Source organism: Tachypleus tridentatus, chromosome 10 (genome assembly GCF_004210375.1).
Source record: "Tachypleus tridentatus isolate NWPU-2018 chromosome 10, ASM421037v1, whole genome shotgun sequence".
Taxonomy (NCBI): Eukaryota; Metazoa; Arthropoda; class Merostomata; order Xiphosura; family Limulidae; genus Tachypleus; species Tachypleus tridentatus.
This window is the reverse complement of record NC_134834.1, coordinates 34,750,536-34,763,301: the sequence shown is the minus strand read 5'-3', so window position 1 is coordinate 34,763,301 and position 12,766 is coordinate 34,750,536. Positions and strand designations below refer to the sequence as shown.

Here is a 12,766-nt window from a genome sequence, read left to right as displayed (position 1 = left end):
CCTCTGTCCCATTAGTGATGGCTAATGTTTAATAACTCAGCAATGTGGTTAAAAATGCGACTGACACTTTCTCTTAACTTTTTGTAATAGTTGAGGGTCTAAATTTATTTTCTAATCTTACTGTTAATGTTACCCTGACCAATTTTGCTATTTATTTATTATTATTCTATATATTAGATATATTCCATTAATTAGTAATTAATTGTCATTGCTGTTCTATGTATTGTATTTTTAAACTTGTGTGAATGATTTATTATTTATATGGATTATGTGTAAAATAAAATGGTTCTAGCCATAACACTACAAATTTTCAAAAAATATGTAATCATGTTTGTAGACTCACATTCAAAATTTTATTGAGCTACCATTTCATGAATGTATGCCAATAAATTTGTTATCAAATTGCAGCTTATAATTCAGATTTTTCCTATTATATCTCAGTTAGTTTGTTTATTTAAAACTAAAAGATAGACATAATTCCTATATGAATAACAATTTTTGTGTGCTATGTGGTGCATGGAATGCAGCTTTGGTTCAAATCATGGTGATGTTAGGTACAAAGTCTATAGTTTTGTATAAATTAGGTGCTCAAATTTCTTATATTGTTAAGCTTAAACATATAATTAGAATTTTATATATATATTTATTTATTGAGGTACGATTAGTGAATTAAACACTGTGGCCCCTCCCACTTCTTTCATTTTTGGGAATACTTACTTATTTACACCTCCTTCACTCTATAATATGTTTATAGTTAATGAAAATCTCAGAATTTATCTCACTTAGTTTTTTCAGCTAATTCAAGTTACCTATTTCCCAAGATTAATCTTTTTCTTCTGGTAAATTACAGTGGAATTCCTTGATATTGGTAGAATAATTTATAATTTTCTATTATTTCAAAATGCATATATAAAATCTACAAAAATTGTTTTGTTTTACATCTGCTATGAAAAATGGTAAGACTTAACATGCAAGGTAAGGTAAGCAAGGAGAAACTTAGAATTGTAGGTGGTAAAAATAATTTTCTATATTTCTTTATTTACTGTTATGTAGTTTAAGAAAAATAAAGTTTAAGAATTTATTTGTAAATAGCGTGACTATTTTACAAAATCTGGTCCATGAGAACAAAGCAAAGATGACCACTTTTTAAACACCAGTATTATGCTATTGGATGCGGTAACATGAGATTCAAGTGAGGTGTAATTGAAACTTCTACAAAGTTGGTTAGATATGGCTGAAAGGCAAATAAAATAAAAATAATAAATGTATAATGTTACAAGATTTAAGCTATTTAAAATAGACATTTGTAGTTTTTTGTTACAATTTGTAACCATTCTGGAATAAAAAAATATATAATTTAAATCTTATTTCCAAATTTTTTATGGTGGTGGTGAGGTTGATGAATTTGGCAAAATCCATATAGAGATAAGATAAAAAACAACAGGTAAAATATAAAGTTTTTCTAAAAATGTTTCATATTTATGTGAATATTATTAAGAGGATATAGAGGTTTTATAATTTCTGATGCATAAAGATATTTTTAATATTAAAGTTAAAATTACTTTGCATGTATGATAATTAACTTTTGAATTAAAAACTGCACAAGCAAATCTTTAATTAAAAAATCCTGAAACTTAAGCAAAATAAGTTATATTTTGTATATGAAAAACCTTGTTATGTTTAATGATAATCTCTCATATTTTGTGATGATATGCATACTGTATTAAAAGTTATAGTTTGAAAAATATAACATGTAAAATGGTTGAGGTCAGTCACTGGGACTGAGCCCATAGTGTAAGGTTTAAATCAAATTTAAAGTAGTAGGTATGATGACATCATCAGTTAACTATGCAAATTAGTGCTATCAGAGGCTCAAAATTAGTCGTATAATAGGCAATCCAGCAGTTTGTTAAACAAATATTAAATGCTGCAAAACCTAATTAGACATTTTTCAATCTCATTACTACTTGCCAGTGAATTTTTTTTCTATTGATTACTTTCTGGGAGTTCAGAAAAACTTAGCAAATCATTAAAAATAAATTTACTGTTCTTTCAGTTTATTCTTACATTATGTCAAAGTACCCTTATATTAGTTTTTAAATGAGAAAAGAATTAAGATATTTGCTGGTTTATTTTAAATAAACTTCTTCTCTTCTTGTGGTTTATTTATACAAAAACTGGTTTTTATGACAAGTGTTAGAAAGACTCCATAATAACAGCAGATTTGTTCAAGAAATAAGAATTATAATTTGAATCTGATAACTGGACTGGGTTTTTCTTAGTTCATGTGAAATAAGGAGAATGGGCAAGTTTAATAAAACAGACATGATCTTTATTATAAAACTAGGCAGGTCTTTACTAATAAAAACAATTGTCCATCAAAAAGTTTTGAGGGTTTCAAAGTTATATTTGTTAAAATTAAACCATGAGAAATGACTATTATTGCTTTACAATTTACATTTTAATAAAAATTTAGTCTAAAATTTATCAGAAGAGAGTATGAAAACTCATTGTTTGCTGAAGCAGGCACTGTAATGTGAAAGGCTGGAAAAGACTGATTTAGATACATCACAGCTATATTCTCTTGGGCAGAATAGAAACAAACTACTACAGAGAACAAAAGTAGGTAGAAGATATAAAATGTTTTCCTGTCACACCCATTATTCTAAGTTTGAAGGTTGTTCATAACTTTTGAATATACTTATTCATGTGATACCACCACCACATACCTAAGTAAGATAACATGTAGAATGAAAGTCTGTTGCTTGCCATTTGTATAAAATAGGTGAAATTTCATATAATATGGAAAGGTATTTAGGAGCATTTAGCAAACACTTGTCATAAGCAGTTCAAATTTTTAAACTAATACCCTTTATAATGTTTCATTGTTACTTTTACTTAGGTAAGTTTTCAAAATGATGCACATCATAAATGCACAGAAAATGCTTTAATCTGTTCTTTCAAAGCTAATTTTGCATCTGGAATTTTAACAAGTAAACTTAACCCTATTGTGATGTAGCAAAGTGTGCAGAATTTCTTAAAACCAATGTTCTCAACAAAGCACTTTTGGATTTTAATGGATTGTTATTGAAGACTGAACAAGTAGGTATGTATTTCAGTTTTTACCAGTTTTTGTACATTGTGGATATTTAAACTCAATTGCCTAATTTTCTTGTCAAAGACATAGTTGAAGATTTATTCAAAAAGGGCATAATCCATGAAACACTGTTTTGATATTATGATTTAATTTTTTGCTGTTGTCTTTTAAAATCTTTTGAGCCAAAATTGTGGAATGTTTTAGTAATGTAACTATATGAATAACCATTGGACAGTTGTAGTTTTGGAAGTTTCATCCTGTTTTGTGTCATACCATACATGGTGCTGCAGATTGTTTTCAGTTCCATTAAGTTGACTGATAATGATATTCCATTTAGTAAATGATGGATGTTGTGAATTATAATGTAGAATAGTAATGGTTTTAACACATTTTTTTGGAATATACAGTAGCAGTAAATTTGCTGTTTAAAGTAGTGTCTATAGCATCAAGAAAGAGTATAGACTTCCATACATTAATAGTGTGAGTAAGTGTGAGCGTGAGCTTTATTTTGGGGAGTTGATTATTAAGGAATTCAGTGAATTCCAGAAAAGAATGGAGTACCTGATTCGATGTACCAAAAATTCCAGCACTATATCCGCACTGCTTAGCAGATTCAAGACTAGTTCCAAAATTCTGAATAAGAGATGATGGTTCAAACAAATTTGTGAAAATAGGGGTTAAAATGACAGCAATATTGTTGTCCAGAGTTATCTTTTTGGTTTGTTTATTGAAAGCTGAATTCAACTTAAAGTAACTTGTTGAAAACAAATCCAAGAGCATTTTTAACAAGTTTTACAGGGTAGTAGAAAGGGCAGTCAGTCTAATAAGATTCATAAATGAGCTTATATTCTATTCAATAGGAATGTAAGGCTACATAGAAACAACATAGAGAGTAAATAGGATAGTTTTCTAACTTACCTGTAAATCATCCTCATGTAACCTATTCTGAGAGTCTTTACTGCTATTTAGGTATAAAGGGTTTTTTGTTAAGGAGAAAGTGAAGTAGCATTTTAAGTAATTGAGGTACAGATTTTCTTATGTAAATATGGAGACTATGGGTCTTATAAGTGTGGCAGATTTATGATCTCTGGGTAGCCTGTGCAGTTCAAGGAGTTTTGAATGAGAAGCTTTAAAGTTTGTGTAGATGTTGCAGGGATGTACTGGTTTTACTTTTAAAGTTCTTCAAAATGTAACTTAGCATCATTTTCGAGTTCATTTGTAGGCTGTGGTGTTTTTGTTAAGTGGTTTGTAATTAGGTTATCTTCAAGATATACTTAAATGCTTTCTACAGTGAATGTATCCATTAAAACAAAGCTTTTGCACTTGTTGCTAAGTTTCACAATTATGTGGTCATTCATATTTAACTCATTTAACTGCTTTTTCTTGACAGATTGGATTTCACGTAATTCTCAAAACTATTTAAAATCATGTCAGTATCATTTTTAACTTGCATTATATGAGTCATGGTAATCTTTAAATTGATCAAGAAATGATAACCCATTATGGTTTTTTCTTTTTCCTATGACTTGTGTTACTTATGATAATTTATCTCTAATGAGTCTCAGATTTATTATGTTACATTATGTATTACAATTTCCAAATGACTGGAAATTTGAATTTAAGGTTAAATAAATGTCAATATGTATCCAATTTATTATATTTGCCAACAAAATTGATACATCCAATTTTCTTTCTAAACAAAAATATATTTTAATATACAAACATTACAGTTTATTATAACGATTATCATAAATAGTTATTACAAATAATAATTTACATACAAAAGTTTTACAAACTTACAAATAGTGCTGAGTCATCTATCTGATCTGGAACTGAATCTTTTATTGATGGTTCAGAGAGAGCAGGTTAATTCTATGTTAAGACTTTGGTATACTTCTCTCAATTTCTAACTTGCTGAGCACACTTTTAGTTTTCCACTGGCAATAATATTTAATATCCTTGAAAGAAATACTAATATCTGAAGTTAATTCACTGAAGTAAAATGGTCTGTAATGTTTGAAATCTATGAACATTTCTGATGAAATGTAGTTTTCATCTGTAGTTTTCCAATTAAGGAGCATGTATCATAATTATAGCTTCCAAGGTTTATACTACAGCAAACCAACAATATTAAAACTGTCTCCGTTTGTTGTGATGGGAACCTTTTATACTCATTAGGCTATATTTTCAAATTCAGTTGGTAGTGATATTGGCAATTTCTAGTGTGTTTCACATACTCTCATTGTACATTCTTGATACTGATGTTCAAGAATCTTCTGCAAATTTAGAGAACAGGCAGCATTTTTGTGAGACGCATTTAACAATATACATTACAAGCACTTCTAAATATATATTGAATTCAAAGAAATATAGATAATAAAATAAGTGCATAACTGTAAATCCATTACACCTCCCTTCTTAGAGAGTTATATGTGCATCGATAACAATACATTAAATATACATTATCAAAAAATTATACAACTTCAATAATCATGACAGTATATAACACAATCACTATAAATAACCTTATGATAATAAAATTACATAGCATGTGAAAGTGCTTCAGTGCAAATGTTATCTTTTTGGTTTAATACAATTAATAATCATATGACTAAAGTTTTCTACGAAAACTGGGATAGGTTTCAAAGGAGCAACAGGAAATTTCTGGTTATTATTTCTGACCAATTGTCATGTCAAAACTGAGAAACATCTTGCCTAATTTTTGGCCAAAAGAAATGTATAATGATTTTTTCACTGGTGTTGTTGATACCTCAATGACCACCCATGGGGAGTTTCTGGGCAATTTTCAGTATCTTACAATAACACTGCACAACAGTTTTTTTTTAAAGTTTTTACTAATTGTGACAGGTACCTGGTGGGTATGCACAAATATAGTTTTGATTTTGCTTCATCACGTAGGAACTCTGAGAAATAGACAGTTAACTGTTTACCGGCGGTAATGTATTTAATTGCGTTTATGTTTCTAATACGCTATTAAGTTCAACATAATTAAAAGTGTTTTGCTCCTGATTTTTGTTTGTATTGAATGTTTGGTGCATCATGTTTCAGTGTCCAACAGTAGTCAGCAAGCATTGACAGATTCCAGTTGCCATGATATCATTTTTCTATTGTAGCAATGTCCTGGTGAAACTGAAGATTTTGATGAAACAATACATGATGGGCAAATTTGGATGTGATTTTCATGATCAGCAGCAAAATAATCTATAAGGAACATCCAATAGTGTTCAAGAAGCAAAAACTTTGTTGTGCAGTGTAATATGCTTTTGGAACAACAATTTGATAAACTACAACACAGGTCCATGAAGCTGGTACATTTGGTGGTCTCCATTTTCTCATGAGCATTGAGTTTCAATTGGATTTCTAACTTATCACTCAACTCTTGTTGGCTAGTTAAGATAATATTTTCCTAATGCTTCCTCAGATAACAAGTCATCATAGACTAATATTTCAATAATTTTCTTTTTTAATTCTAGCTTTGATTTTTTAACTTCTAAAATTTTGGCAATTTTGAACAAATTCACTATATTTGTTTTTCTAGTTCAAGAAAGGGTGATTTAAGAAAATCTTGATAATCATGCATGGACAAATCTTGTTGGCACTGATACATATAAAATGAATTAAGATTTGAATTTGAATTTTGAACAAATTTTATCTCTAATTCAGATCTTAGACATGATCCCTTAATTTATTATGTTACATATTATAATATATATTGGACTAGTTTCCAATTTATTATGTGACATGCATTGCATATTACAATTTCGAATAGCCAAAAATTTTAATTTAAAAGTTAACTGAATCTCAATACATATGAAATATATAATATTTGCTCAGAAGATTTGTATGCTCAATTATATTTTAACATAGAAACAACAATACAATTTATAATAATGTTTTTTAGAAATAGGTATTACAAATAATTTATATACAAAAGTTTTACAAACTACTAAACAATAATAAGTCTTCTTTTTAATCTGGAACTGAATATTTTATCAGTGGTTCACAAAGACCAAATTAATTTTGTGTTAGAATCAGTACACTTCTCTTTGATGTGTAGCTAACCAGCTGTTTCACTGAACACGTAAATTTTCCACTAATGACAGTAGCTAATGTCCTTGTAGAAATACTAACGGCCAAAGTTAATTCACTAAAGTAAACTGGTGTGTAATGTTTGAAATCTGTAAACATTCCTGGTAAAATATCTGTAGTTTTCCAATTAATAAGTACTTATCACCGTTATAGCTTCCGAGGTTTATAGTATACTGACTGTAGCAAACCAACAATGTTAAAACTGTCTCCCCACATGTTGCAGTGGCTACCTTTTATACTAATTAGGTGAGATCCTAATCAGCTGGCAATATTACTAGCAATCACTAGTATTTTACATACACACATCATATATTGTTGATTCTTATGTTTGAGAATCAACAACTAATTTAGAGAAAAGGTAGGACTTTTTCAATACACGTTTAACAGTGTATGTTACATGCATTTCTAAATATTTATTAAACTCTACTTTTACTGAAACGATTTTGTTGATGGACAAGTCAAGTAAAATGTGGTAGAGAACAGTAAAGAAATTCTAATGCAGTGTTTACATGCAAATATAAGGATTCATGTTGTGGAATATACTTCATGTCCAACCATTATGGTTGTTCAGGTTATGGATTAACTCATGCTGTAAAAAAATATCTCCAAAACATGGTGGGAATAAGTTAATGAATCCTCATGTAATTCAAAAAGAGATACAAGAAGTAAATTAAGTTCCAGCTACTTTATGAAGGAATTTACTCTTGATTTGGCTCTTACATCCACCACACAGTAATATTTATGGCCAGAAGTATATAGATTGATTCAACGATGATGTTCTTGAAATGTTCATGAACGGTCTTGGGGATCAGTGGAAGAAAATGGCTCATGGAAGAATGATCAAAGAACTGAGGTCTTTCATATTCTGATTGATTTGATATACCATTTGACACAGAGATTTGTCATTGCCTCACAATGCTTAAACTCATGCACATGCTCGAAGGATAAGATGTCAAAGCCAGAAGGAATCTTGGATTAACTTTACAACTGGCATATTTTCTACCACCAGTTTCAAAGTCATATGGAACAAGATTTGATAGGTCAGTGAGCAATACAATTCTGTCCCCTCTCGATCTTACTCTCTGATGGCCAGGAAGTAGCTGATATCTGGAGCATCACCGATACTCTAGGTGAAAGCTTTTGCTAGGTATCTAGCACTTCTGCTTCTTCCTCCACCTTCTTAGCCATCAAGACTCGGACAGAGCAATCACCTCTTTCTTTTTTAGGTGATTGTCTATGTGACTATAATCTTCCCTTTACACCGGTGAAACTCAAACTGGCCCTTCATCGGTCTGGCAGTACATTGATCAGCCTGATGACATACACTATGACATGCTGTGCCTTCTGTCTCCTGTTTCTCTTGATATTCTTCTAATTGTTTTTAACTGGATCTGGCAGGAAAATGTTTTTCCTGATGCCTGGTGCCAGGCTATTGTCTTACCTTTCTCTAAGCCTGGGAAAGATCCCAAGATTCCTTCAAACTACCGTCCAATTGCTTTGACGAGCTGTCTCTGTAAGACCTCAGAGAGGATGGTTAATGCTCGTTTTGTTTGGTTCTTTGAATCAAACAACCTCCTCTTGCCCACCCAGTGTGGGTTCTGACGACAGCACTCCACCATGGACCACCTGATTCAACTTGAATCAGCCTTTCTCAAATGACAACATCTTATGTCAATATTCTTTGACATTGAGAAGGCTTATGACACAACATGGAGGTATGGCATTTTGCTAGACCTCCATATATATGGGTTACGTGGCCATTTGTCCATTTTTATTAAAACTTTTTTAATGGATAGGAGATTCCAAGTTCGTGTGGGTTCGACACTTTCCTGTTCTTTTCTACTTGAACTTGGATTCCCTCAGGGCCGTGTTTTGAGTGTCACACTTTACAGTATCAAGGTCAATGCCATCACTGAATAACTCCCTTTCACTGTTGCAAACAGACTCTATGTCAATGACTTTCACATCTCATGTCAGCCATCGAACATGAGATATATTGAGCGGCAGCTACAAACTGCCCTAAATTGTGTACTGAAGTGGACCGCGACAAACGGCTTTAATTTCTTTCTCTCTAAAACCGTTTGCATGCACTTTTGCCATCAACAGGGTATTCACCCTGATCCTGACCTTCGTATCGGTGAAGTTGTGCTGCCTGTGGTCCCTGATTAAGTTCTTGGGGCTTATCTTTGACCATAAGCTGACCTTTATATCACACATTAAGTGGGTCAAATGTACAAGAGCACTGAGCATCCTCTGTGTCCTCTCTACCACCACTTAGGGAGCAGATCGATGCTAAAGATATATTGTGCTTTTATTCCATTGAAACTCGACTATGGATCACTGGTCTATGGCTCTGCAAGACCCTCAGCTTTAAAAATGCTTTACCCCATTCATCATCAAGGACTTTGGCTCTGCACTGGGGCTTTCTGCACCCTCCCAATTCAGAGCTTATACATAGAATCTCATGAACCTTCTTTGCACCTTTGCCGTTTGCAACTGTCTTTACTATATGCTTTGAAACTTCGTTCCTTTATCAAAGCATCCCACCTGGGGTTGTGTTTTTCTTCCTCAGTGGGCCATACTTTTTCAGAACAGATGATCTGCCATTGCTCCTTTTGGCTTTCTTATCCAGGTGCAGTTGGATGAATTGGGTCTGTCCTTGGATAACATTGGTCAGCCTATCCCACCATGGCTTATTACAGTCCCCAAATGGGACCTATCTTTAAGTCATCTGAGAAAAGCAGATACTCCCGATTGGAAGTACCGTCTTTTATTTACTGAACATCTTTCAAACAATATTTCCATTCCTATTTATAAGGATGGTTCAAAATCAGGTGACTCTGTGGGCTCTGCCATGGTTTGTTGCAGTTCGGTGGTTGTGCTCAGAATCCCTTCTACAGCTTCTGTGTTCACTGCTGAACTGTACACCATTTCTGTTGCCTTGGATCACATAGAAGCTAAGGAGTACTCCAACTGCACTATTTATATTGACTCGCTTAGTTCTCTACTGGCCCTGAAATCACTTCACATTGGTTCACACCCTGTTCTCATCAATATTCAAAACTGACTGGCCCATTTCTCTTTAATATCTACTTCTATCTAGTTTTACTGGATATTGAGCTACGTTGGTATTTGTGGGAACGAGCTCACAGACACAGCACCTCGTAAGTTAGCACCTCTGTGCCTATTCCATACATGTATTCAAGGCTTGGCTTCATGTCAGCTGGCAGTCAACTTGGAGTGAGCAACGCAAAAACAAGCTTTTCCAAATAAAACCCTATATTGGACTTTGGCCATTTTGCTTCCGTAAGGATCGGAAGGAGGAAGTTGTTCTAATTAGACTACGCATTAGTTACAGTTTTTTAACTCATCGTTTTCTTTTATCTGGAACTGATGCACCAGTATGTAGTCTTTAAAAAACTAAAAACTTTATCAGAATGTGTTTAAAATGGAGCCATTGTTGAGAGTTGTAATGACAGCTCCATTTTAAACATGTTTTGATAAAGTTTTTAGTTTTTTAAAGACCATTAATCTTTTCAATGTCATTTAAGTTTTTTTTACTTTATACATTAAAATTTTTTAATGTGGTTCCCTTATAAGAATCACAGTCTCTCTAGTTTGATTTGAAATTAGAAAATGGCCATAACATTAAATAACTTAACAGCAGGACTGGAAAGGCCAACTTCAGGTGACTAACGCTGCTGTTTGAGCTATCCGTTAGTCATCCTGGCGAGTTATTATTAAACTTTTGCTACACTCTTTTAAAACTTTTATTACTTTACATTTTGAAAATGGCCATAATGACACATAACTTAGAACCAGGACAGGAAAGGCCAACTTTAGGTGGCTGATGGTAGTTCTTGTACTTACCTGTTAGTCTTCCTGGTGGGTTATGATAATTACCATTATGCTACAGGAAGTCCTTTACAACTTCTCTTACTGTAGTTTCTCTCGTAACGTTGAAGACTTGATGTCAACATTGGTTTGATGCTATTTATGTTTTTAAACTCTGTTTTGTTGTACCTTCATTTCCTTTTATGAATTTTATTACATTTACTTTACTTTTACCTTTTTACTGGATGTTTGATGCAGATAGCCTAGCTGCTTTGTGCCATAAAACACTAAATTAACCAACCACAGTGCTTACAACAAAGTATAAAAACATGATACCTTTTGTATTACTTCTTCTGGGGGGGAATACAGTAACCCTACAGAGGCACATTGATATCTATTGTGTCTGAACCATACTACACTGTTACAACTAAAAATGCAGTCTGAAAGTTCAAGGTTCAACATAAAGATAACAATTTCATTGACCATTTTCCATTAGATGATCAACTGAGGTTACGACAAAAGAAAAATAGCCAAACAACCACCATCTCATAGTAATTGTATGACCATCCCTATATGTTCTATTCGGCATATCCACTTAAGCAACATCTTTTTCAGTTTAAAAAAAAAAAAAAGTTGTAAGAGTTTCTTTGTTAAAGATATGTCTAAATAGAGGTTTTTAATAGTTTCTGCAGTTAAAAGGTTTTAGCAACCAACAATTCAAGAGTATCCCACCTATTTTTTGTTTTGTTTTATACATTACTGTGTCTCACTTTATCTGCACAATGCTTTAAATAGCTTAACAACCATTTTTCCCACCCTCATTTCTACTGTATAACTGAACTGATGTGTTACAGTGATATTATATTCTTTTTTAATAATTTTGCATTCTTTCATATTCAGTTAGGCCATTCTTTTAGTTGGATGAAAGCCATAACGTTTGTAGCCAGCACTGATATTGTAACATATTTATATGTGCTGACTTGTTGAAAATCAAGAGATTAAAAACAGGAAGATAACAGTTTTTTTTTGGTGTATCAACGATCTTTCTTTTAAGCCATATTGGTGATCAGTTTCTTTGTATTCTGTAACTACTGTGGATGAATTTTCTTCAAATTTAATACATCAAATACATCAAATTATTCAGCAATATTGGCTCATTATATTGGAAAATGGTAGTGATTTTTTAATTTGATTGTAGATAATTGCAAGTCAAAAGAGAAGATAGCAAGTGTCAATCATTCAGCACACTTACAGATGTCAACACAGCATGGAAATTATTGACTTGTGTAATACATCTCGTGGTGTGTACTTTTTTGAAACATTACACAATTACTTTTTGCTAAAATAAATATTCTGTGTATAGTAACATGATCATGGATGATTTTGTCCAAAGTATTGAATTCTATGAAACCAAAGTGCATGCAGTCAAATGGTCAAAGTGTATTGCATAAAAGATATCCAGTTTATTGGCTAAAAGTACTTGTAGCTAATTTTGAAGATGTAATAATGAATGTATTTGTTAGTGTTTCAGTTTTCCATTTAAGGAACGTAAAGTACATTAATTTAAACTTGGAACAAGAAACCTTTCCCTGTGAGGCTTGATGTGAAGAACATGTAGTACCTTTAGGGTTGATTTACATGTCATTGATTATTTCCTGTTATTTCACCTTTTCAAATTTCATTTGAAATATATGAAGATGTTTTAAAAGTCTTAAACAGATCTGA

General features: G+C 32.1%; 1 protein-coding gene across 17 annotated transcripts in view; it reads left to right on the top strand.

Annotated features, from left to right (window-relative positions):
- The window catches only part of LOC143229038 (E3 ubiquitin-protein ligase RNF4-like), a 63,625-nt gene that overhangs the window by 16,164 nt on the left and 34,695 nt on the right, over positions 1–12,766 (top strand). For 16 of the 17 annotated variants that reach the window (XM_076460719.1, XM_076460721.1, XM_076460727.1 and 13 more), the window contains one exon: positions 12,240–12,342. In XM_076460719.1, coding sequence (XP_076316834.1) covers positions 12,309–12,342 — 34 coding nt within the window. In that variant the 5' untranslated portion in view covers positions 12,240–12,308. Of the gene's footprint in view, positions 1–2,139; positions 3,107–12,239; positions 12,343–12,766 lie in introns of those variants that run through there. The other variant, XM_076460731.1, reaches the window with a different exon arrangement.